Source organism: Protopterus annectens, chromosome 4.part1, assembly GCF_019279795.1.
Source record: "Protopterus annectens isolate FY-2018-M chromosome 4.part1, PAN1.0, whole genome shotgun sequence".
Classification (NCBI taxonomy): Eukaryota; Metazoa; Chordata; order Ceratodontiformes; family Protopteridae; genus Protopterus; species Protopterus annectens.
Genome location: NC_056734.1, coordinates 377,446,564 through 377,474,028, shown reverse-complemented (window position 1 = coordinate 377,474,028; position 27,465 = coordinate 377,446,564). Strand labels below are relative to the sequence as shown.

General features: G+C 45.2%; 1 protein-coding gene across 1 annotated transcript in view; it reads left to right on the top strand.

Annotated features, from left to right (window-relative positions):
* EIF2B5 (eukaryotic translation initiation factor 2B subunit epsilon) overlaps positions 1–27,465 on the top strand; it is a gene marked incomplete in the record, with an annotated part of 757,864 nt that overhangs the window by 309,007 nt on the left and 421,392 nt on the right. Inside the window, 1 exon segment of the mRNA XM_044070200.1 lies at positions 1,907–2,052. Coding sequence (XP_043926135.1) covers positions 1,907–2,052 — 146 coding nt within the window.

Genomic DNA, 27,465 nt, shown 5'->3' with positions numbered 1-27,465 from the left:
CTTGAGTAGCAAATACTGTCAATTCATCCTTGCAGTTTGGCTGAGAAGGTGAAAGTGGTTGAACTAACTGAGAGGTACCATAGGTGTCACATAACCATAAAAGAAGAGTTTGTTTTCAAGGTTTCCCTTTTATTATGGCTTGAACATAAGAGCCTGTAAATATGATAATCCATCTTCCTGGTGTGGCCATTACTAAGAATAATGCTACTTCTGGTATAGTTCCGTGCTAGCAGGAGCATTTTCTGTGCTTCCCCGAGTAATTTGATTGGAACAGGATTATTTTCTTGGCCTTGAGTAGATGTTAGCATTGTAGCTAGATGGCAGGAAATCTTTAAAATAGTGGTTGAAGTAGAAGATCATGAAATGTGAGAACTTGTGGTGTACAAATATTCAGGGTGGCTAGCAAGGAAAGAACTGTGTGGGCACAATAAAAATGAAAAACCAAAAAACAGCTGAATAGGAAAACCCAGAACTTATTTAATAGTCACAAAATAGAAACAATAAAATAGGAAGTATCCAGTTAGCGCTTTCATCTCTAACCTTCAGACTGAATACATTTAGCATCACCAAGCATTTATGTAATACCTAGTCATTTGATTAAAATAGTTTAGTGCTTTAACCCTTTGTGTTTCAGGTAAGCAACAAAATATTTTCTGGTGTGTAATGCTGGTGGATAACAAGCATTAAGTTTAATTTACCATAAATATTCTTTCTACCCTAATTCTTCCTCAGCATCAAACTTATTGTCATACCTTGCAACATAGTCTAATACAATAAATTTAAAATCCACTTTATATTTGGTTGAAATATAATGCTTGCTTAAACCGCACAATGGCAAAACTAATCAGTGCTTGGGCTAGTATCTTTGAAGAGAAAATATTAAGCAAAAGAATGTACAGGGTTAATTTCCTGTTAAGAGGAGCAGTGAAGCACCCAGACTGCTTCTGGTGAAGTTTTAAATTTTTTACTTTAAAGGAATAAGTCCACTGAGACATTGGAAGAAAAGCAGGACTTTAACAATATATGACTGTAGGGTTTATGGGGGACAGTGACTGTTGTTCAGACTTAAGACTGAGATGGAACCAGTTCCTCCAAGCAATTGGAGCATGCCAGAAAGTGAATTTTAAATTTACATTACAATTTCCAGCTGTGCTTAGTTTTTCTGTAAACAGGGACAAGGGTCTATGTGGATCATGAAAGTGCAACCTGAGAGCTGGAAGAAATGTCAGAGATCAACACTCCTCACACCATGCGGCTCCAGAGTAAGAGTAGAATAAGGGAGTACCAGGAGGAAGGGACCCATCAAAAGGATGAATATTCATAGGACAAGGAGACAAACTAACCACTCAGTACTCCCAGGAGCAGTTCTTCACCTAACAAGAGGTAAACCAATATGATGCATTTACACCCTAAAAAGTCAGTAGGTGTATAACTCACTGTGAATCACCAGACGTCTCCAAAAAAAGGTGTGAGGAGAGTGCCAGGTAAACTGACTAGGCTTAAGTCTTGGCCAGACTTACTTGGGAAAAAATACTTAGACATGCAAAAAGCATATAGACTGCACACAGACCATGACTGGCAGTCAGGATTGAACTCTGGACCCTGGATCAGAAAGCTAGAGATCTCACCACTGAGCCACCATATTGTCAAAATTAGATGAGCCTTGTAGCCCTTGTCTTCTGTCAAAATTTGTGCTACTTTATGCTGGCTATTTTTCAGAGGAAAATTGCTGACGTTATTTATTTTTTTCAGCAGTAGTTTGTCTTCTATGGCTGGTTGGATTTGTTACTTAGTTCTGTAATTTTAATTGTCATGTACTTGTTTTGTCTTGCACTTGTATGTGTAACTTTTCTTTGGGTGCTCCTGAAGGGGAGATGTATGTTTAAAACTGTTTTTTCCTTCGTAGGTGATGCTGTGATCCTTGACAGAGCCTATATCTGGAATAATGTGAAGATCAAGAATGGCACAAAGATTCAACAGTCTATCATCTGTGACAATGTGGAGGTCAAAGAAAGTGTAGTATTGCAAAAACACTGTGTCTTGGCTTTTAATGTAAGTGTGTTTTCTCTTCTCCAGCCATATAGTATTAGTTGTAAAGCACAAAGCAATGCAACAGAGATTATGCACTTATTCCAGAAGCCTTATGAAGTCCTTAATTTCAGAGCTGTCAAAATGCACAAATCAGGCATGTCTCTGGAAGAATCCACTTTCTCCCTTTTTACATCAGAGGCTGTTTACACATTACAAAATAATTCTTGCTGTGGGCTATCCTTTCTTAAAAGACAGGATCTTTATTCTTTTTGGCATTATTTATTCCCCCCCCTTGCTGGACAGTGATTAAGCCTTCCCCCCAAATGGCCACTGACAGTTCATTCCCTTGCCCAGAAATCTCATCTAAAATCAAAGTGAGAACTATCCAGAGGGGTTGTCATTCATTACCCCATGAGAGTGTTTTATGCTGTTGGCAGCATCTTAACAAGGAAGGCATTTTGTAATGGAGTAACCTTTCTCCTTGGCAGGAGGACATACAATCTGCATCACTGTGGCGACTCACAATGCTTACTTTCTGCACACTATTTTTGAAGGCGGTGACTTTGTGAGCCAGATGCCTGCACCCTGGTGCTGTGCCTGCATTGCCAGTCCTCCTCAGAGGTATAGTGGCTTTGCTCCTCCATATACAGGATGGGCATGCCCATTGTCCCCTGCCAGCCCTGTTAGGCGTCCTAGCCACAGATCAAAGTCTGATCAGCTGGACAGTAGTCAAAGTTTTATCCATCAGTGCCACCTGGGCTGACCCTCAAGAGACAGTATTGACTCATCTTTGTGTGTCCTTTTGAGTGTATGAAGATACTGATAGAAAAGACAGGTAGTCTTTCAAGTGTATCAGAACATTGAGGCTATTCTCCATGTTTTGCCCCAAGTATACCCTTTTCCAGCCTTTTCCTGCTCTCTGTAAAGCAGTTGTAACCCCTTTGCCATTTTACAGTCTATCCCTGCCTTAGACAGATTATCCTCACTAAGAAGTAGTATCCCCCATGTCTGACTTGAGATCCCCTATCCAGCTGCCATCCATGAACCCTTCTCCTCCTCTTGTGCTGTGTCTTCAGCTGTGTCTCTTGCATTTGTCCCCAAACATTGTAATGGGCATAGATCATATTCCTTTGGGGTTTTTTTTCTGATATAGCTTATACCTCAGCCCCTCCAGTCCTTTCACCAATTTGGCAGGTGTGTTGCACACTTACCAGTCTTGATTTCCTTGTAAATTGCTCCAGACATGGCTTAACACTGTCTCCTACTGTATGACATTATCATCATCTCTGGAATTCAGTTCATATGGTATGTATTCTAGTTTGTTATTAGGCTTCATTACTGCCTTTTCACATTGCATGAAATGGTTCAACCTAAGGGTGACTTTGCCCCAAATCGTTTTCTTCAGTGCCCTGCTGTGGTGTCACCCTGCCCTTTTCCATGACTTCCCACCCTCTAAGAATGACTTTTCCTTATAACAAATTCCACCTGCTTCCCACAAGAGTCATGCTTTTGCTTGCCTCCCTGGAGTTAGATGCACCACTACTGCACTGTTTATGTATCATGTTGTCAGCTTGTAAGATGATGCTTTTAATGTGTTACTCTGTTTGCTTTGGAATGTGTGTAATTGCCATTGTAGGTTAAGTTGTACTGCACTGTGGTGCTAGTCAGGATGACCCTTCCCCTCTCACAGAGTGTACAAAAATTCCTGATACAGTGGGTGGTCATCCAGAGTCAAATGGGAATATCTCAAAGCCTTTGCTGTGAAGGGTAGAGCATTGTAGAGTTAATTGACAGTATAGAACAGGGGGTTAAGGCTTCAAGCCACATCATGCGATAGTATTAATCCTGTCAGTCTCCAGTCATGTAGTTTATGACCCTGAGCAAAGTGACTTTGTTAATTCAAAGATCCCGGGCACCCCTGTAAGAGGCATTTGTATCTGTTATGTTACCTAAAAACTAAAAAGTAAAGCAGAAAGTGGAGAATGAAGGAAAGTCAACCCCCCACATCTTTTGTTTCTTCACATATGAAACCGCCACATTTCTGGTAAGGAGAGTCAGGCTGAGAGCCTGTGATGGGCCCGTCACCCTTTAGGTGACTCTGACTTTTTCATTTTAGAACTACATTTTGTCATACCTCCAGCACCTCACATGCAGTTACATCACTGCAGTTTGTGTTTACTAACCCCCACCCCAGCTACAGACAGCCTGCATGTTAGTTTCTCCATACAACATGTGTCAGGACTAGACTCTTGTAACCTTCACCAGTGGGCTTTAACCTTGTCCATTCACTGCACCTTTCCTAGGATCGATGACATGGCATAAGCTAGTCAATCTCACTCCTTCCCCACTGACTCCCAGTGATGGAGTTTGCTACTTCTGAGTTGCTGTCAAGGTTTCTTTCCTTTGTGCCATGGAGCCAGCAGGAGGACAGAAGGCAAACATGGTAAAAACCTGCAGGCATAGGATGCGGACAAGGTAGTGCATCAAATCAGAACCCTCTGAAATGCTTAAGTTTGTTTATTTATTTTATTTTACATTTTTTACCGGGGCGGTCTTACTGGACATAGCTGTCCGTTTTCAGCGGAGGCCCAGGGTGAAAAGCTCCAGAACATTTGGCAAGATACAATACATAAGATGTTTATATAAGCTTAGTGGTTGAGGCATACAATTAGAGAATAAAGTGGGAATAAAAATATGATAGCAAACAAAAATAAAATACAGTTGTATACTCACACATTTAGTTTAGTAGAGGTAAATATCAAAATTGTGGTGAAGAGAAAAAAGAGAAAAATACTAAACTGCTAGTTATTGAGGAGCTATAAACATGCTCATATAAGGATCAGTAATATAATGAGGGAAAGTTCTTCTACTGAATCTAGGGGAGCAAATAGTAAATTTAGGATAGGTGAGAGGACAGAGGGGAGTAGGCAGCTACAAGTAGGTATCTAAAGTGAGGGTTATATATTGTTCATCTGTGGGAGTTTTAACACAGATGGTAGATAATGGGTAAGGTAAAAAGCATTAGAATTTGTCAGCCAGGTGCTAGGCAGTTGCATATCCAAGACTTATTTAGGTGGGAACTAAGCTGTTTTTTGAATGTGGTTTTGTTTGTATCCTGATTTCAAGTGGTAGGGAGTTCCAAGTCTTGGCAATGTTACTAGAATAAAGGGAGTCACCAGAGCTGTAGTGGATTTTGGATATTGCAATTAGAGCCTTATTAGTGGATCTTAGTTCTCTTATTGGAGTAGATGGTAATCAGGTCTTGTAAGGAAGGAGTTTTGTCGGGTTGGTACAGTATTTGGTGAGCTAGATTAAGTTGGTTAAGGGCTAAGGTGTTTGAGAGTTCCAGCCAGGAAAGTTGTTTAAGGGCTTAACAGCGGTGAGTCTGATAGGAGGAGTTTGTGGCAAATTTTGCTATTTTGCTGTAGCATGCAGATAGTTTATTTAAATTGGTTTTGTTTAGATTAACGAGGACTGGAAAGGCATACAGTAGAGTTGAGAGGAGATGGATGCAAGCTAGGGTGACTTCACTGTTATTAGTTCGGAAGTTTTTGCATCTGTAAAGAGTACCTAGTTTTTTGTGGACTTTATCGTTTCAGCTATGTGTTTATCAAATTTCATATTGTGGTCAGTGATGGCTCCTAGTAATTTGGTTTGTGCGACAGGGGAGCTTGTGGTATTATCTGTTGCAAATATAGTGACTGGAGTAATTGGTAACATAGCTTTGGAGAGATGGAAGAGCATAAGGTCGGTCTTTTTTGGATTTAGTATTAACTGGGAGTTTGATAGCCAGGATGTTCTTCATCTCACATTGCTGCAGTCCTTACACTTGCAGTCTGCTGTCCCCGGCGCGTCCACATATCAAAAGTATTAGTTGACTGCAGTCGGTCAAGGCAGACGGACACATCAGGACGCCAGGGTAATCGCGCTTTATGACCCGGCCACATCATCTCCTCAGTCTTTTTGCCGCATGGCTGCAGAAGCAGCATTGCAAGCGCCGGTTGGGCGTTCTGAATTTTTTTTTTTCGAAGTTGACCGAGTTGGCTAGTACCCTAACTCGCTGGGGAATATTTTATTTTAGTTTTCTCATTACCGTGAGTCGAAAAGTGAAAAGTGAATAATCTAGTTTTGTGTTCTGAGATACCGATATAGAGATTTGTGTACTTGTTGGCCTTGGCCTGCCTGGCGGCTGTGTTGGCTGTCAGCCTTTGTGCTAGATTTAATAAATAAGTGCTGTTGGTAAAGGTTGGATTGTTGTGCGTTAGTCTTTGGGAAGCGGTAAATTATAAAATGCCGCCGGATACCTCCGGCCGCCTTCTCAAGAAGCAGCACAAAAGCAGCAGTTAAGTTTCAGCTTGGAAGAACCGCCTGGGACGCCCTGTCTTAGAGGTGTCGGGTGGGCCCGGGTCCAATCGAGAGAGATTTGGGTTCAGGGAGAGACTTTGTTATTGCAGGATGGATGTTCTTCTCTCAGGGGAGGCAGGTCAGGCGAGGGGGCTCTCCGGGTCCCTCCCTACCCGCTTCCTCCCTTTGGTGCCAGCCTCTCCTGCTGGCTTCTCCCAGGGCCCAGGGCAGGCCAGGTCAGTTGGTGTCACCCCTAGTTCTTCAGAACTCCCCAAGAGAAGCTTGCTTAAAATGCTTAGAATAGCAGAAAGATTTATATGTCTAGTGGCTCTTCCCTCAGAACTTAGGACCTGCCTGACCCAGGGGACAGGCCAGGGGTTTCAGTTTCTCCTGAGGTTTTGATGGATGTAAAGGCCTCTTGGGTCTTGATTTGTAGTTGCTGGAGGGTGGGGGCAGAGCAGATTAAGGTGGAGTTGTCAGCATATTGAACCAGGTTTGCTAGAGGGGTGGCTTTCTGAAAGTTAATATAATGAATAGTAAGGGTTCTAGACTTGATCCTTGAGGTACGCCTAGTTTCACAGGAAGAAGTGGGGAAAGGGAGTCCTTCCACTGAACAAGTTGTCGGCGCTGGGAGAGGTAGTCTTGAAACCATATTAGTGTGGAGGTAGCTAGTTTTAATTCAGAGAGTGCTGTTAGCAGTTTTGTATGGGAGACTGTATCAAATGCTTTTGATACAAGAAAAACTGCAGAAACTAGTTGCCTATTGTTGCGTTGTGTATTTACTAGGTTACTAAATCGGGTGAGTGCCTTGGTAGTACCATGGTTGGGGCAGAATCCATGTTGAGTTTCAGCAAGAAGGTTGTTGGAAAGGAGCTGTGTTAAGACCTTGATGTGGATACATTTCTCAAGTATTTTTAACAGTGGAAGTTTGCAATGGAAGTAAACTGCCAAAGCTTAAAGAGCAAGAGGCAGCACTGCTATAACTAAAATGGTGGTCACATCTGAAGCAGATTGCTGTTACAAGAAATGGAAGAGAAAACTAGTCATGACTGGATGCTTGTGATTCAGACATTGTAGAACACTAGTAGATGGGAGGGACAGTTGCAGGTTGCATTGTTAGGCGGCTCTAAGGCAGACAAATTTATCCAAGTCTTTTTTGCATGATTATTATAAAGATCATTGTTGCAGAAATTCATTGTATGAACAGTAAACAATAGTAGACAATGCCAGTTCCCTGCCTGATACTTTTCAGCAGTCAGATTTTTTTATGGTCTTTTAGATATTGTGTCATGCTATGCTATGGCCTTGAGTAAGAGCCCATCTGTAAAGACAGTGCACATCATGCTTGTCGCAGATTGTTTTGCTGCTTAAAGTGAATGGTCATTATACTTCATTTGCTTGTATGCCATTTTTAAAGCCTAAGTCTTTGGTGGTGCTAAATAAACATTCCTTATCTTTGTTCAATAGGAATAATTTGCATAGTATTTTTTTACATTCTGTGAGAAAGTTTAAACGTGCTTTTTGTGGTCATCAGATTCCTCTAAAGATTTTTATGTGCATTGTCTTTATTTTAAGGAGTGAATCATTTTATTGATTGTGAATATTGCATTAAATTTAATATAGTAGAAGACCTAGAAACTTGCAAGACTTTTCTTTCTTTCTTTTTTTTAACAAGGTGAATTTTTATTCATAACATTTTATGACACTGTACTTCTGAAAAATATATAGTTTTGCATAAAACTTTGCAAAAGTAATCTTCAGCCCACATTGTAGTTTACTGCCACTCATTTGTAGGACATGTTATGCTTAATAACTTCATCACCATTTATAAATTCAAATTCTGTTTGATCTGTACAACTTATTGTTTACCAAGTTCAATAGCTACAATACGTAGTTGATTTTTACTGCAAGTACCTTTGTTCCCTTTCAAGTTTGATGACTATTTAGGATTTAACCTTCCAGGTGATGGAAAAAAGATACCCATTCTTTCTGCCATTAAATCCCATTGTAGGTCTATTTATTTATTTAGACATCATTGGCCTAGTAGGTGGGCTTGGTCGAAGGACCCTTTTCAGCTCTGACCTTTGTTAATATACACAGTAAGTATAATGATACAGAATCGATACAGCACAAAATGATTCATAAGTGGGTAATGTAAAAAACGTTTAAGTGCAGATAAAAGAGAATGTGTATCCATATAAAGACTAATGCAGAATAGAAACAATTGGAACAATAGAGAATGCTATAGTGTAAAAGTGATTGAAATGCTAACAAAGATTAATTCCGATTAGTAAAGTAAACATAATTCTGTTTTTGTGTGAATATTTTGTTTCCCAAGAAAAGTGAAAAAGAAAGACAGGGGAAATTATATTACAAGGCAACAGTTGCACAACTCTGTACATATTTGCATATTTACAAGAGAAGGTTTTGTCTGATATTCTTACAGGGTGATACAGCAAGAGTGTTAGTGTTCTGGAATGTGATTAGTTGCGAAATAAAATTATCCAACACCCCTAAAGCAATTGCATTGTCAGACTCTGTTAGTTGTTTTACCAGCTCTGAAAGTAGTATAAAACTAATGTCTTTCGGCTTTTCCCAGTTAGGGGTTGCCACAGCGGAACTCCGGTCTGCTAATGATTGGCCGTGGATTTTTACGGTGCTAAGTTACTAGCCCGACGCCCAACCTTCAAAGAAGGCACACCCATTCATGCACACACCTACCTGCATGTCTTTTAACATCACTCGACCGCAGGGAGGACTTGCAGACTCCACACAGTAGACGCTCCAGCTGAGAATCGATTGGGAGAACTTCTTGCTCTGAGGCAACAACGCTAACTGCTACACCACTGCGGCTATATCAGTTCTGAAAGCAGTACATTTAGATTTGTCATCTCTCGTAAAGTTTTTTTTCCTCCAGAGGGGTAGCAGAGTGGTGGTCTGCAGAGTGAAAGTGTGTTGTTTTGTCTGGTTCCTGCATGAATAAGGTTATGTTTTTTTTAGTTGCTTGCTTTTCAGTGAGGGACAGAAGCCATATTGCAGTATTTTGAATGCAAGTGAGGAGATTAATACAGTGGATCTGGCTGTGACTGGTAACCAGTTTGCTTTTTGTTGAGGCAAGCAGTGATGCTGTGCTGTTGAAAGAAGGGAAATAAATGTCTGAATTTTACTTATGTTGAAAGAAGTGGATGATGATGATGATGATAGGTAGGTCGTACTCTGGCTTAGGAGATAAAAGGTTTTTACCTATGGCTTTCCTGGCTTCATAGGTGAGGTTAGTTGGAACTGGAGATCAAGCTGAGACTTTTGCTGATAGTGTGTGTGTGTGTGTGTGTGTGTGTGTGTGTGTGTTTTGAAAGAAAGAGAGGTCTGAGGAAAGACAAAGGTATTTGTACTGTATATCTGGGTTAATGGGTATGTTGTTTTGTGGTCCTTATAAGTATGACTTATTTTGGTGCTAAGCAAAAACTAGCTAACATAACATATTCATCCTAAGTGTTATCAGGTTGCTAGTTAGCGAGTTGCAAAGGGAAATAACGTTTGTCTGCATTGAGCTTTTTACTGTGGAGAGGGTAAAGCTGCTTCTGTGGAGGACTATGTCTTCTGTGTACATTTTGCTAGGGAGGATGCAAGAGATGATATTGTTGATAAATATGGTGAAAAGCATAGGATCAAGTATTCAGCCTTGTGGGACTCCTGCAGAAAGGGTTCCTGTCTGAGTAATCGAGTAACAAATTTCATTATGAAGTTGTGTTAGAGAGGTAACATCTCAATCATTATTTGTGTTTGCATCAAAGTCTAGGTAGTGCATTGCTTTGATCAGTAAGTTGTGATCCACTCTTTTGAAAGCTCCGATGAGGTCAGTGAAGGCAGCATTGGTGATCTAGCATCTTTCAAGTGACATAGATACATATACAGTAATTGAAAATAAAGCAAACCTTACTAATATTTCCTTTGTTTTTCATGCAGTATGTGTTTCACAATTTTCATTCACTCCAGCATTATATAAATTGCTCAAATGCTGACTTCCCTTAAATTTCACTCCTCTTTCTGAACACTGTTCTGCATGTGTTGTTCCCACAAATTCCATTTATTTCTGTATAATTTGCTTCTTCCTTTTTCTAAAGATTCCAGGTCTTTTTATCTGCTTTATAATATTCACTATTTGAGCTACTATTGGTTTAAATTTTGATTCCTTTTTTCTAGTAATTGCTTTTTAGCAACCAGTAGCTTTAAAGTTAGTAAGGCCTAGTTATGTCTAGACAGTTCAGATCACATATTCCAACAACAAAGAATGATTTCCTTAGTTACAACCATTTGCTTCCCTAACATTTCTGACAAAGCATCCTGTAGGGATTTTTTGAAATCTGTCGACTTGTTATATCCCCAAAAATGTTCCTAATTACTGCTCTGTTTTCCATCACATCTCCAGTATCTGCTGTCTACCAGACAGCTCAGATCACATATTCCAGCTCCAAAGAATGATTTCCTTAGCTACAACCATTTGCTTCCCTAACATTTCTGACAAAGCATCCTACGGGGAATTTTTGAAATCTGTCAACTTGTTATATCCCAAAAAATATTCCTAATTACTGCTCCGTTTTCCATCACATCACCATCATTTGCTATCTACCAGAGGAGAAATTCTCAGAAAGTTGCCTGTGGTATAAAAATACCTATGCAAACATATCCAAGCAAAACTCCTAAACCTTTTGGACTGTGTTGCTTACTTAGGATACATAGATGTTGCCAGTGACTGTTTAAATTGCAGTGAGGGTACTATGTCCATTTCTGAAACCGTGCTTGGAATCAGTTAATAAACTGTACTTGTTAATATGTTCAAAGACTTTATCATAAATAATCATGTTATATAGTCCAATCTCGCCTACATTCTTACCCGTGGATTCGGAGCCGAACCTCGGCCCCGACTCGGCCATACTCTAGCTCGAAGTCTTTCAATTGGCTGGGCTAAGAGGTATCCCATGCTGCACTGCTCCCTTTCCCCAGATCTCGTTTGCCGCTCATAAAGCTCAGATGTGGTCTCGCTCTTGGCTGTGGCTAAGTATAACTTTTTGTCTTCTTTGACTAAATTTTTGCTCCAAAAGCTATTTTCATAGCTAGGTGTGTGTGTTGTTGGTTTGTGGAAGCTGTTTTGTGCGGCCTTTTGTGGCCTTTGTCTTACTTTTTGTCTGGTATCCCGTCAGCTATTTCCCGACAGGCTAGGCCCGTTTCAGTTAGACGACCTAGTCTTCCCTTGGTTATCTGTTTTCCCTTCTGTGCTTGTTTTGGTTTTAGGTACCTATCCCCTCCAGGCTAGGGCCGTTTAAGTTAGAGGACCTAGTTCTTCCCCTTGTTTTTCCTGTTAGGACCATTTGAGTTAGAGGTCCTTGTGTGGTGTCTGTAGACCATGTCTAAGGATACAAAAGAGCATAAGCCTTCGGGCTTTAAGAAATGCAGTAAATGTGGGTACAATATGTCGATTACTGATGGGCACTCTGTGTGTGGTTATTGTTTGGGGGCTATACACCTTCAAGAGTTTTGTGCGTTCTGTCACGCATTCAGCCCTCGTGTTCTTCAAGAAAGTAAGAACAAACTAATTCTGAAGGGACTACTGAAACCCTCCTTCGAGGAAGATTTGGAGAGGTCTTCTAGTGCTAAGTCCTCTCCCTCTAAAAGAGACAAAGCATGTAAAGCAAAAAAATGATCTCCAGCTCTGTCTGTGTTATCGAAGCCTCCGGAGAAAGTTACTAAGTCTACTGTGGCATCCTCGGCTCCACTGTCTTCGATGCCGAAGGAAGTTTGTGAATCGACAGAACCTACATCGGCGCCCAGCCTCTCGGAGCCGGTGACGGAGATACTAGCTCGAAGCCAGTCTCCAGTTTTTAGACCGGTTTCTCCTCCTCACAGGTCTCCTTCTGAGAGGCAGTCTAACTCTCCTATCTTGTCCTCTAGGTCCTCCAGGACACACTCTTATGTGGATGTGGATAGAGTGGTGCAGAGACTGCTCCAATCACCGGTGCTAGCTAAATTGCTTTCGGCTCCAGCCCATTTGGCTCTGGAGCCCATCACCCATTCATCGTCAGTAGCTTCTCCTCCCAGCAAATTTCAGCCTTCAGAGCCAGAGTGGTCGGCGCTGTCTGATGCTTCTAGGTCGGCTCCGATAGCCCATCCTGGCTTATCTGCTCCGATCTCAGCTCTGACCCCATCAGCTCCTTCCAAGGGGTCCAGGATTCATGGTTCCTCGGTCGGACCCAAGGGGGAGGTTTCGGGACGCTCTTCGGCTCCTAGCCTTCATCTCTGTGTTTCAGCTTAGGTGAGCCTGACCCTTGCTTCAGCTTCGGACCTTGTCCCTTCTGCTCCGAGGTCTTCCACGGTTGGTCGATCTTCGGAGCTGGGGGGACCAGCTTTCGAGGTCATGCGGAGCATGATGGCCAGGTCCTCAGCTGCATCATACAGCATTGACACTCTACCCCCTCCAGCTCCGGTATCAGTCTTTTATTGCCCCCTATCTTTGGACAGCAGAGAACCAAGGCCTCAGGATAACTCCATGAGTGGTCCCCAAATTTCTGAGTGCCCCCCAGAGTTTTTGCCTGAGGAGCCACCCAGAAAAAGAATGTGCAAGAGGAAGCACATCAACTCCCAGGAAGAGTCTCTCATGTCGGACACTGACCTCGCGGAATCAGAGGGGTCCCCCAAGTCGTCCTCTGAGGATATCTCTTTTTCTGATATCCTAGAGATCTTGAAGCAGAGAGGCGACTGGCCCTCAAAACTCTCCTCTGAGGATGCGTCGGTGTTCCTGAAGGCCTTTGGGGCTCAGCCCTCTGCCTCCTGGGTTTCTCCACCCTTCGACGAATTCCTGGATCTGGTTTGTCGAAGGGTGTGGGAAACCCCTGACACTGTGGAACCAGTCCCCAGGAGACCCAATAAATTTCTGTCCGCCACCGCTGACAAAGAGTTTCTCACGAAGGGCATTTCAGTAGATGCCATGGTGGTGGCAGTGACCACCAAGAAGGAACTGGCTAAAACTTCATCTACCGTCTGTCCCCCTAACAAGGAGTCTAGGACCATGGACCGGTATGGGAAGTGTATGTTTTCTTCAGTGGCCTTTACTCTGCGGTCGCTGAATTACTTGTCACGTTTTACACGGCTCCAAAGAGATCTCCTGAAAGAGCTTGGAGATTCTGTGCAGGGTAACGTTTCTGATGCCGTGGCTCAGAAAGTCAACGCTCAGATGTCTACCCTAAATTCTGTTGCTAACTCCTCCATGAGGCTGATCTCTTACGCATCCAAAGGAGCGAGTAGGGCAGCGAGTTCCAGAGTTTCTCTCAGGAGGCATTCCTGGATGTGCCTCTGTAATTTCGCGGAGGCCTTCGTCTACATTCACCATTGTTCGGAACCAAGGTGAAAGACACTCTCACTAGCTGCGAGCAAGAGGGAAAAACTCTGTCTGCCATGGGAGTCCATTTTTCCATGCCTTCTAGAACTTATCCCAAGGTCTAGAAGAGTGGGAAAATGTGGTTCAAGAAATCGCAGAGGTTTTTTCATGACGCACTAAGTGATTCCCCCTCCAGAGGCAGGGGAGGGAGTGTTAACTCAGGTAGACATCACCCCAGAGGCAGAGAATGCCCGTGTAACCAGGGAGACCGTGATTCCTTTTGCAGTTCTCCCTACCAGTGCTCCTGATGGGAGGCCCGGCTGCGCGTTTCCGGAGCCAGTCAGGGGTCGCATTTCACTATACCCAGAAGCCTGGCAAAACATCACCCAGGACCAACAGGTATTAAAAATAGTTTCCGGAGGATGTCACATTCCCCCCCCCCCCACCGATCAGAAGAATTCCAGATGTTCCACCCAATCAAAAGGGATTCTGCAGCTTCAGAGGTTATAAAGCTGCTAGAAAAAGGAGCCATCCAGCATGTCCCCTCAGACCAGATCAGATTAGGGACTTACTCCAGATTCTTTTTGGTGCCAAAAAGAACAGGGGACCTGAGGCCCATCTTGGATCTCAGCCGCTTGAACCTCCACATGAAGAAGTCCAAGTTCCGAATGGTCACGTTGCAACCTGGTCTCCCATTGTTGGGAAAAGAAGTGTGGATGTGCTCCATCGACCTCAAGGATGCTGGACAGGGCATCCAGAAGTCATCTACACTTCCGGCTGGGAACCAGTCATATTCACTTTCGTGCCCTGCCCTTTTGTCTCACCACAGCCCCCAGGGTGTACACCAAATGTATGGCAGTGATGACGGCTCACTTGAAACGTCAGGGATTCCAGGTGTTTCCGTACCTGGACAACTGGCTCTTTTCTGCCACTACCAGGCATCTGCTACTACAGACCAGAGATGCCATTATCAAGCTGTGTCAACAATTGGGGATCACTCTAAACTGGGAAAAGGCTGCCTTGTTGCCCTCGCAGCATGTCACGTTTATAGGCACCGAGTTAGACAACCGTGCTCATGAGGGCGCTTTTACCACAAGAAAGGATTCAGGGTTTGTAACAGCAGGTATACGCATTGCTTCCTCTAAAAAAGTAAAGGCAAAAACGGTTCTCAAATTGTTAGGGGACAATGGCTGCAACAATTGTGCTGGTTCCTCTGGCGAGGCTACACATGAGGCTCCCTCAGTGGCTACTCTTCATCCAGTGGTCTCTACAACATCTTCCACATTCTCATCTTATAATGATCACAGACAAGTGTAAGCAAGATCTATGCTGGTGGCTTCACACCAGCAACCTCAGTGCGGGAAAACCCTTCGTCCCATCCCCTCCACGTATGCCTCCCAGATGGGCTGGGGTGGGGCATTATCTCGGTAGGACAGTCCAAGGCACTTGGCAGGAACACGAGATACATCTACATGTCACTATCTTGGAGATGAGAGCAGTGCTACTAGCGTTGCAAGCACTTCAGAGCTTTCTTCCTCTCGGGACAATTGCGATCCACTCAGACAATATGTCGGTGGTATGGTATCTGAACAAACAGGGAGGAACCAAGTCGTACCCCGTTTGCAGAGAGGCCATTCGAGTGTGGCAGTGGGCAGCGTCTTCCCAACATTTTCTTGTAGCAACACACATTCCAGGGAAGTCCAACGTGATTGCCGACAGGTTGAGCAGAGCTATTCTGATGCCTCATGAGTGGTCCCTGAACAGTCAAGTTGCGGAGCAGATTTTCCGCAGATGGGGTCAGCCTTGCTGCGACCTATTTGCCAGTCCCCTCAATACCAAGTGCAGCAGCTACTTCACCCTTATCCCTCCTCAGGGGGAGTCACCCAGGGACACTCTAGTTCACGATTGGCCCTCCGGTCTACTTTATGCCTTCCCGCCTGTTCCTCTGCTGACAAAGGTTATTCAGAAAGCGCAATCCTTGGGAAGCAGAATGATTCTGATTGTTCCACACTGGCCTCGTCAAATTTGGTTCCCCTTTCTCTATATCCCTATCTCATGGACGCCCTCTGGATTCTGGACCCACAGCCAGATCTACTGACTCATATGTCAGGGCAGTTCCATCCCTCTCTTCAGACCCTCCGGTTGACAGCCTTGCTACTCCACTTCCATCACTAGTCAGGCTTCATCATTTTTCTCCGGAAGTGGTTCATATTCTGTCTTCTTCCCATAAGCCTTCAACCAGAAAGATTTATTCCAGTAAATGGAAAAGATTCTCCATCTGGGCTCAGGCAAGACAAACTGATCCTTATACAGCTCCAATTTCTTCAGTTCTGGAATTTCTCTCCATGCTTTTCAATCAGGGGTCAGCAGCCGCGACCATTAAAGTACAGTTGGCTGCTATTTCCACTTTTCACATCGCTAATGAACCCAGTCTAATGGTGCATAGACTTTGTAAGGCATTCTTGAAGGGCACTATGCTGCTTCGTCCTCCAGTCTTTGACCAGGTCATGCCTTGGGATCTAAATTTTGTGTTACAATGTCTCACCTCTTCCCCCTTTGAGCCTGCAGCTACTTGTGAACTGAAATATTTGACTTGGAAAACTATCTTTTTGGTAGCCATCACTTCAGCTAGACGTGTCTCGGAGCTCCAAGCTTTGTCAATCAGACCGCCTTACTTGATTTTTCACAAGGACAGGGTTTCCCTCAGACCAAACCCTTCCTGTTCACTTTACATATTTCATATGTTTTATTGCTCATTGTTCTAAAGAAGTTGAGAACCATATTCCCAAATGTTTTAAGCTTGTTTGATGGACACAAATAAAGAAAAAAATAATCTTGTGTGTGATGGTATAATTTTGTGAGACATTTTTCATTTTAAAACATTAAATCTGAAGTGGTTAACTTCATTTGGCCTGCAACCTGTGGGATACGGATCCGATCTCGGATCTGAGCCGGCAACTTTACAAAGCTTAGATCCAAGCTCCTAGCTCCTCCCCTTACTCATAATTCCCTGCCAACCCTGACTGACCTCAGATCTAGTTTGCCGCGCTTCTGTTCAGCAGCTAGGTTTTGAGCTCCTGGTACGTAGGGTCTTCGTAGAGTTTGTGAGAAATTTAAAACTTTTTTCTATTACTTTTAAGTGTACGAGTGTGTTCTGGTTAGGTTTCCCTTTGGTTAAATCCTTGTAGTTAAATCCTTTTAGTTAAATTTACCCTTCCTCCCCTTCGCTGGTACGTAGTTCTGTGTGTGGTGTGTTTGGGGCCTAACGAGTGTGTTTTCTTTAGAATGTCTGAGGCCCCAAAACCAATCTTTTCTAAGTGCACCGAGTGTGGCCATAAGCTCACCCCGGCGGATGGCCACACTCAGTGCGTCCGGTGCCTTGGGGTTGAACACCTTTTCTCTGGATGCACTGTCTGTGCGGCGTTCAACCCCAGGGCACTGAAGGACCGGAGGTCTAAGCTGATCCTGGTGGGACTTTTGCCCCCGGATTCGGCTTCGGCCTCCAGTGCTTCTGTGGCCTCCTCCCAGGCTTCGGTGGCGGCCACTCCTGCCTCCCTCCTCCCGGCTGGGACTCAGTCTCCCACTTCGGCGCCGGAGGAGAGGGAGGCCAGGAAATAAAAACGGAGGGAGAAGCATCACAAGCGGCAGGCCGAGGCCTCTGCTTCGGCCCCCCCTGGCTAAGCGGGCTTCTCCCTCCACGGCTTCCAGGTCTCCTCCTTCTCGGCTCCGGTCTCCATGCTTCTCACCGGGACCCGAGGAGGAGGAGACCCGATCTCCATCGATGTCATCGAGGCGGCACTCCCGGCCAGCCTCGGTGGCCTCGTCGAGATCAACACGTAGCCTTTCTGAAGCTGATTTGGACCGGGTGATGCGAAGGTTCATCCAGGCCCAAATGCAGATGGGAGTGCTCCTGCCTCCCCCTCCTCCGGGGGGGGGGGGAGCTCAACACCCTTCTTTGCCCTGATAGCTCCTTCTCCGACCCGCTTCCTGGGTTCAGAGCGCTCGGAGCCGGGCAGCGTTGGAGCCGGGGGTGGGTCGGCGCCAACAGTTTCTGGTACTTCGGCTCCGACTCTTCCATTCGAGTTTACCGGATCCGTCCTTGTTGGATCTGAGCTCTCGGAGCCGTGCTTTGAGCTTCGGATCCGAGGGGTTTAGTGTGCCTTCAGCTCTGTCGAGGTCGGAGCACACTGGCCCTTCGGATCCGATGGTCTCGGCGCCAGCTCCGATCCATCCGTCGGGTCCGAGTGAGGGTCAGCTCTCAGATCCCAGAGAGAGTGGCTCTCCCTCGGCCTTTGATGTGGTGGAGAGGGCTCTGTAGAGTGCATCCAGGCCCCCGCTCCCTGCTACGGTTCCATCCCGCACTCCCTTTCGTTTGGGTAGGGCTTCCGTCGCCTGGCCACAGGGACAGCCTGCTTTGACATCTCAGGTCGTTCCCCTGGAACAAGACGTTGCTGGTGAGTCGTCCTCGGACAGCCCCCCCCCCCCCCGAGGATGTTCCTCACAAGCGGAAGTGTAAGAGGAGGCATGTGGACTCCCCCGAGTCCTTGACAGAAGACACGGATTTGGATGAAGGGGAAGGCTCCCCAAGGTCACCCCCCGAGGATGTCTCTTTCGGAAACATCATGGAAATGCTTAGGATAAGGGGGGGGTGGTCTGCCCCCAAGGCTTCCTCGGACGAATCTGTGTTCCTGGAGGTGTTCGAAGCAGGCCCATCTACCTCTTGGGTGTCCCCTCCAGCCGACCCCTTAGTGGACCTTATCACCACTAGGGCGTGGAAGGAGCCGGACACTGTGGAGCCAGTCCCCAAATGTCCTGACAAGATCCTGAGCCCCCCGCCGGAGAAATCCCATTGGAGCAAGGGACCCCCCCCTCGTAGATGCCATGTTGGTGGCGGCAGCCACCAAGAGGGAGTTAGCCCAAGAGAGTCCCTCGGTCCATCCCCCGAGCAAGGCGTCTCGCTCGATGGACCATCTCGGGAAGCGGGTCTTTAGTTCAGCGACCTTCACTGTAAGGTCCCTGAACTACATGGCACATGTGATTCGGCTGCAGCGAGACCTTATTAAAGAGTATGCTGCATCGCCCCCGGAGTCCATGTCGGGGGAGGACAAACAGTTGCATTCCACTTGCATGGCCACTCTTAGGTCTATATCCAACAACTCTATGCAGCTTTTATTCCATGCTACAGAGGGAGCTGCTAGAGCCAGCGGAGCAGGCCTATTTATGAGGCGCCAGGCCTGGCTCCGACATTGTGATTTTGCGGAACCCTTCAAGGCGTCCTTTGCGAATTCCCCCTTCGATGGTTCTGCCCTATTTGGCAAGACAGTTCGCGTGACTTTGGTCCAGAGCGAAAAGGATGGGAAGACGTCTGCCATCGGAGTCCGCTTCTCTGCTCCCCAGAGGTCCTTCTCCAAGAACCAAAAGGGGCAGAAGAAGATGTGGTTCCGAAAGTCGCAACAGACCCAGTCCGCTCCGGACTCCCAGTCCTTCCGCGGCAGAGGAGGACAGGGTGGACGCCACCCTAGAGGCAGAGGGGGCCCGAAGAACTTTGGGTCCAGGGAAACCTTCTCTGATCGGCCCAAGCAGCAGCCCTGAGGGGTTGCCCGACTGCTCCACTCTGGAGGCAGTCGGGGGGCGTTTCTCGAGGCACCTGGCAGCTTGGGAGTCCATTACAGAAGACCACTGGGTGCTTCGTATCATATCCAGAGGATACAAAATTCCCTTTTCTTACACTCCCTACACCCCCAAACACCTCCCCGATGTTCCACCCAGCCAGAGGGAGGCAGCAGCTGTGGAAATCCGTCAGCTTTTAGAAAAAGGAGCTATACAGCGCGTCCCCCCAGGCCAGTCCGGATCGGGTTACTACTCCAGGTTCTTTTTGGTGCCAAAAAAGACGGGGGACCTAAGGCCCATCCTCGATCTTTCCCTACTAAACCTGTCAGTAACCAAAGAAAAGTTCCGGATGGTCACTCTTCAATCTATTCTTCCCCTCTTGCGGGAGAACGACTGGATGTGCTCGATAGACCTCAAGGATGCGTACTACCACATATTGATGGACGAGCGATCCAGCAGGTTTCTCCGCTTCCGGCTGGGAGCCAGTCATTACCAATTCAGGGTCCTCCCCTTTGGTCTCACCTCAGCCCCCAGGGTGTTCACCAAGGTATTAGCAGTGATAGCGGCCCACCTGAGACTCCAGGGAATGCAGGTGTTTCCGTACCTTGACGCCTGGCTCCTCACCGCCCCGACAAGGCATCTACTGTGCTTAGCCAGGGACTACTTCCTCAACCTTGCTCCACAACTAGGGATCACTATAAACTTGGACAAGTCCTCTCTTACCCCGACTCAGGTGATAGATTTTATCGGGGCCAGACTGGACACCCACAGACAGCTAGTCTTCCTAACTCCCGACCGGTTGCACACACTGAGGGCACATGTGCGGGCCATCTTCCAATCTTCGAGACCTCCGGTGGGATTGGTCCTGAGGGCCCTAGGCTCAATGGCAGCCGCAATCAATCTTCTTCCCATGGCGCGTCTGAACATGAGGATATTACAGTGGACTCTACAAGTTCAATGGTCCCTTCATCAGTACCCCTTGAATCACCTTGTCCCCCTTAGCAGGGCCTGCAAGAGGGCTCTCGTTTGGTGGCTTCAATCGCCAGACCTCCAGGTGGGACACCCCTTTGCCACAGCCCCCCCTCTCGCCACGGTGACCACGGACACCTCTCGTCTTGGGTGGGGGGGGGGCATTATTCGGGCAGGACGGTCCAAGGCACGCGGAACGATTCAGAGACCTTATTGCACATAAATGTTCTAGAGATGAGGGCAGTGCTGTTGTCGTTGCAAGCACTTCAGAGCCTTCTACCTGCAGGAACAATTGCGATCCAGTCAGACAGTATGTCTGTGGTATGGTATCTCAACAAACAAGGGGGAACCAGGTCTTACCCACTCTGTTGAGAAGCCATGAGAGTGTGGGAATGGGTGATCTCCACCAACCGCTTTCTCATTGCAACGCACATTCCGGGATGGACCAACATCCTGGCGGACAGACTGAGTCACACCATCCTTTCGCCTTACGAGTGGTCCCTCAATCCCCAAGTAGCGAGTCAAATTTTTGCCGTCTGGGGGCAGCCCTGTTGCGATCTCTTCGCATCACCCTCATACACGAAATGCAGCAATTACTTCGCTCTCATTCCCCCTGCCGGGGAAGCCCCGAGGGACGCTTTGGTGCATGCTTGGCCACCCGGTCTTCTCTATGCCTACCCTCCTCTTCCCCTGATGCTGAAACTCATTCAGAAAGCCAGTCGGTTGGGGAGCAAGATGATCCTCATTACCCCATTCTGGCCTCGCCAAGCTTGGTTCCCTTACCTCTGGTCTCATCGAGTGAATCCGCCCTGGATTCTAGATCCCCTCCCGGATCTAATTTCCCACCCCCTGGGGCTCCCAGTCCCCGACCTGGTCAACCTCAAGCTTACGGCTTGGCTGCTCCAGTTCCACTCGTAGCTAGGACACCCGGTATCTCATCTCCGGTTAAAACTATCCTAGTAGCAGTGCACAAGCCCTCTACTAGGAAGGTCTACGGTAGTAAATGGAAGCGTTTCTCTATCTGGGCAGAACGCCATAATTTGGATCCCTTTACAGCCCCCTTGCCTGTGGTGCTGGATTTTCTTTCAGGACTTTTTAATGAGGGAGCTAGCTGTTGTAAGGTGAAGGTGCAATTAGCAGCTATCTCTCTTCACGTAGGTAGTGAAATGGGCCCTTTGATTACTACTAAATTGTGCAAAACATTCCTAAAGGGCACTTTTCTACTTAGACCTCCAGTAAAGGAACCAGTTCCTCCATGGGATTTGACCTTGGTATTACAAGCCTTGACGGCTCTGCCCATCGAACTGGCGGCGTCTGTAGACCTCAAATACTTGTCGTGGAAAACCCCTTCCTAGTGGCTATTACTTCAGCTAGGAGGGTATCTGAATTGCACGCTCTTTCTGTCAAACCCCCATACTTAGCTTTTCACAAGGATAGGGTTTACCTCAGGACCAATCCCTCATTCCTTCCGAAGGTAGTTTCTGAGACGAATATTAACCAATCTATCAATTTGCCGGTCTTCTTTCCTAACTACCAGAACAAGGGGGAGTACAAATTGCATTCTTTGGACGTGCATAGACAACTTTGGTTTTACATTCGTAGGACATCTGGTCATAGGCAATCCGACCAGTTGTTCGTCTCCTTTGCCAAATTTAATGTAGGTAAACCAGTTTCGAAAGTTACCTTATCGAAATGGATTTCACAGTGTATCATCACGTCTTATCAAACTTCCGGCAGGCCCGCACCTCAAGGAGTTCGTGCCCACTCAACTCTGTCCATGGCTACATCTGCCGCCTTCAAATCCAGAGTTTCCTTGGATGATATCTGTTCAGCAGCCACTTGGGCCTCATCTCATACCTTTATCAATCATTACAAGCTGGACATTATCTCCAGAGGGAGAACTTCTTTTGGCTCCACAGTGCTCCGGAATATCCTTCCAGGAAGGCCGCCCAAGGTTTAGGTAGCTGGGGACTCTGTCCCACAGGTTGCAGACCAAATGAAGTTAACCACTTCAGATTAAGAAGTTATGTACTCACCATAACATTCCATCTGAGTGGGTAAACTTCATTTGTCTGCAACCGTTCCCCCCCTCCATCCCCCTGACCTTCAGAGGTGTTTTATGTTCTATAGTGGTGTACCTTTCTGAGAAGGTAGTTACTTACCTGCTATTGTGGTTGCGGGCAAACTTGATCTGAGGTCAGTCAGGGTTGGCAGGGAATTATGGGTAAGGGGAGGAGCTAGGAGCTCGGATCTAAGCTTTGTAAAGTTGCCGGCTCGGATCCGAGATCGGATTCGTATCCCACAGGTTGCAGACAAATGAAGTTTACCACTCAGATGGAACGTTATGGTGAGTACATAACTTATTATTTTGTATACTGACACTAAATCAAATTGATTTATTGTGTCAAAACATCCATCTAATATCTTTATGAAGATCCCCGAGGCAGAGCAGTATGTTGTCTGCAAACATTTTTGCTTGCTTTTTGCCCCATTTATATTTTTGCAGTCAAGATTGTCTGAACACTGTATCTAACATCTCTGGATATATAGCAAATAAAAAAGATAAAAAATATAACAAAGGCCAGCCCTACCATATACCTCTATTTTTTTAGAAAAGCTACCAAAAATAAAGCCATTAGCAATGCAGTAGGAGACACATTTGGAGAGAAATGAGAATGTGAAGTTGATGAAAAGATTTCAGGAGGGGTATACAGCAGAGTATAAGGGACAAAGGAAAAGAGGAGTACTTCTACTAATTACTAAAGGAGCTCCAGTGGCAATAGAAGAGGGAGAAAGATGGAAATGGTAGATTTGTGGTAGTAATAGGCTACTGGCAAGGGAGGAGAATTACACTGGCATGCATTTGTGTTCCACCTAAAACTGCTGTAATGAGATTAAGAACATTTTGGAAGAAGAAATCCGCTTTCAGCAGGGAGAATTACTTATAGGTGGGGACTGGAATTTGATTTGCAACATTGAGGATGTACCTGGGGGACCTAGACAAGAACATACAATAAAAGAGGGTAGATTTCTGAAGAAATTTATAAAAATATTTGGTATGGAAGATGTGAATTCAGTGGCAGAAACTCAAGAGAATGTACAATTTATTCCCCAAGATAAAATAACCGAGCTAGACTAGACAAAAACTAAATTTCACAGGAACACGTGTATTTAATTGAAAGCTTTGACACGCATCCAATAACTATTTCAGATCATGCACCAATAACAACCGAGATAAAAATACAGGATAATGATGTAAAATGGGATAATGGTGCCTCCCCGCATACTTGTTATAAAAAGAGGAATTTAAGGAATGGGTAGTAGAGATTATTTGACACTTATTAGGAAGGATCTAATTTTTTCAGAAGTTATAGCTAGTGAGTGGGATAAAATGAAAGTGGAATGTAAGAATTAGGTAAAAATAAGAAATAAAGAGGTATGGTTAAGAAGTAACAGGAATTATTTAGAAGGGCTGACAAAGGTTAAAGTATTGCAGAATAAGGGGACTCTTGCTAAACAAGAAGAGGCCCAATTACAGAGTGCTAAAAAGAAAATAAGGGCATATGCATATAATATGCATGAGTTTTTTGTTAAGCAACTGTTTTGTGATAACTCCAGGGCACAAAATATTTAGCACAGAGCCTAAGGCAGCAGAAACTGGAAAGCATTGTTGCCAGACTTAGGGAGCCTAAAACAAGAAAAATAACCAGAGCTCCTTTAGAGGTATTAGAAATATTTTTAAAATGTTATCAGAATTTGTATAAAGCAGAGAATTATGGAAATCAAGAAACAGCACAAATGGAAATATTTATGAAAGACTTAAGCATGCGAAGGTAGATGAGGCTCAACAAGTAGTTAAGATAGAGGGAGATGAGATAAAAACTGTGACCTACAATCAGTCTGCAAAGTTTCCAGGAATAGATGGTATTCCTGTGGAAGTTTGGAAGCTAGGAGGGAAGAAAGTGCTAAAGATCTGGAAGGTTTTGTATTTTGTATTTTAAAAAAGATGGAAAGCGCCAGCATCCTGAAAGAAAACTGTTGTGGTTATAATACCTAAAGACAATGAAGACTCATCAGATCAAGCTTCATGTAGGCCAATTTAAATTTTAAACAATGATCATAAAGTGTTTGTGTCTAGAATAACTAAAAGACTGGCAAAGGTGTTACCAAAACTGATAGATTTTTTTGTGGAGGGGAGGCAACCATTTCACAACATTAATAGAACAATGATGACTCTGAGAGAAAGAGTGTAAGAAAATACCACTGTGGTTGGTGGGTATTGATGAAGAGAAAGTATTCGACAGAGTAAGCTGAAATATTATGAGTAGGGGTTGCTGTCCCTTCTTCCATGACGTCAGGTCGTTAGGGGTATAAAACATGCAGCTGACACCATTACATCAGTCTTTCTTGCCGTGCGGTGCTCGAAGCCGAAGTAGTTCACAAGTGCCGGTCGGCCGACTCATTTTCGAGTTTCAGAACCGAAGTCTTCAACGAAAGCTAAGTACCCCGTTGGGGAAACATTTTCTTGCTCCTTTCCGATGTCAGTAAAAGTTAATAATTGCATTACTTGTGTTAAGCAAATACCTCATAAAGATTTTCATTCGTACTGTATTCCTTGCCTAGGCCCTGACCACGACGTACCTTGCTGTCGGTTTTGTGCTTTATTTAATCAGTGCACTATCCATCGTCTGTATATTTTCGCCTTTAAATATTTCGGTTCTCGGTTTAATTATCTAGAAATGTCGGTTAGCCATCCGACTACCGGGATTCCGAAAAAACGCAAAGATAAAGACAGAGACAGGCTGCCGAGGTCCAAAACTGCCGATGACGCTTCTCCTAAGCCAGTCCCCAGTTCGCCGGTACTCAGTGAGGCGCTTTCGCAGCCCCTGATACCCGCTACTTCTGATTTGCAGGCCTCTACTGAGACCCATTCGGAGTCCGGTATGCCACGAGATGCTTCAACTATGGAACCCGCAAATGTCTGTACCTTGGATGGGTCCGGAGCCACTGTGCAGGCACTGGCTTCTGAGGGCGTATTCAGGCCTACGGACTTGCATATTAAACTGACACCTTCTTCTTCACTTAGGCCTAAATCTCGAACCATGCCTAAAAAAAACGATGCCCAGGCCTCATGCTCAGGCCTGTATGCCTAAAAAACAAATGATAAGAATGGCTGAAAATTTAATAACTCTAATCGGGTAGCCAACCCCCCCCCCCCTCTAAGAGGCCTAGGACTGAAGTTGTTCATGAATCTTCTGACCAGGATTCTGTTTTTTCTGATTCTTCTGATGATCTGGATTTGCCCTTATCTACTTATGAGGATTCTGATGCAGAGGACTCCGTTTCCTCTGCTTCCCCTCCAGTGGATTTTTCTTTTGGGGAAACCTTGCATACACTAAGGGAGCATTTCCACTGGGAAAGCCAGGATTTTTCTGAGTCAAAAAAGAGGCTTAGGGATTTCTTACTCCTACCTCAGCATAGGCCTTTAGCTATTCCTCCTGTACTAGACATTGTCGATGATGCTTTTTCAGAATCTAGTTTGGCCCCTGATTCCTTGCCTCCTGCTCCCAGAAAACCTAACAGATACTACAGGGTCCTTGAGTCACACAAGCTCCTTTTTAAAAATCCTATTGTGGATCCAGAGACTGTTTCACAGGGGCCCAGGGGCATTAAGGCTTCTACTGCTAAAAATCGTACCCCTTCTGATAGAGACTCCAGGGCGCTGGATAGATGGGTAAGAAGGTTTACACTTCTGCAACCTTGGCCATTAGGGCTTTAAACTGCCAGTTTCATATGTTAAAGTATCAGCAACATGTTATTGGATTGCTTAAACAGAAAATTATGTTGATTCCTGACTGTGTGGAAAATAAAGAATTACAGGATTTAATGCATTCTGTTGAACAAGTTGGAAAACATACTTTGCAGTGTGGTTTTGATTCATTAGACGCCTCTTGCAGGGCTGCTGTTACTGGGTCTGTGCTCAGAAGGCATGTTTGACTAAAGGAGCAATCCTTGCCTGATCATGTTAAAGCTAAATTGTTGGATGCTCCCTTAAATCAGGACCGCCTGTTTGGCAACAAGGCTGAGGAAGTTCTTAAAAAGATGAAAGATAAAGCTAAATCTATGCAAACTGTTAAAGATTTCTTACAAGTTCAGCCTCCTAGATTTAGTAGGCACTGGCCCTGTAAGAATTGGTCCTTTCCAGCCCCTTCCAGGTCTTCTCAAGCCAAACCCAGACACAGCAAAAGCCCCAGGTTTCAGTCCCAGGGGACACACAGGACTAAGCAGTGGGGGGCCTCCACTTCCAAATCTGGGAGTAATAAGACTCCCCCCATGATAAACTGTCTTGATGACTTCCGTTTAAAATTTCCAAGCACTTATCAACTGACTGCCCCTTTGGGGGGAAAGATTGCTCTTCATGCAAAGAACTGGGAACTCATTACCCAGGACAAATGGGTTTTAAATATAGTGTCCCAGGGATACAGATTTCACTTCCACATGTTGCCAACACCAAGCAGGTGGCCTGACCTACCCCCAAATCAGTGGGCAGAGGCCCAAAACAAGTACTTTCTCTCTTAAGCATGGGGGCTATTCAGCTGGTACCGGAAGAGGAAAAGGGACAAGGTTTCTACTCAAGACTTTTCCTGGTACCCAGAAAAGACATTTCATGGTGTCCTATCCTGGACCTGTCTACTCTAAACACCTTTTTGGAAATTTCAAAATGCCAACTCTTCACCAATTACTTCCGATGCTAGGCAAAGATGCCTGGTTGGCAACACTAGATTTAAAAGAAGCATACCTGCACATCCCAATTAGGGAATCTTGCAGAAGATACCTACGCTTCAAAACAGGCTACACGCACTATCAGGTCTATGCACTGCCCTTTGGCTTATCTACTGAGCTCAGGGTATTCACAAAGTGCCTAACTCCAGTTGTTGCATTTTGCAGGCAAAGAAATATTCAAATATACCCATACCTGGATGATTGTCTAATTCAGCCAGAAAGCCAGGACATACTTTTGAATAATCTGGCCTTTGTATAAATGGTTCTAACTTGTCTGGGGTACACCATAAATGAAAAGAAATCACACCTGGTACCCTGTCAACAAATTATATTCCTGGGAGCAAGCTTGAATACAA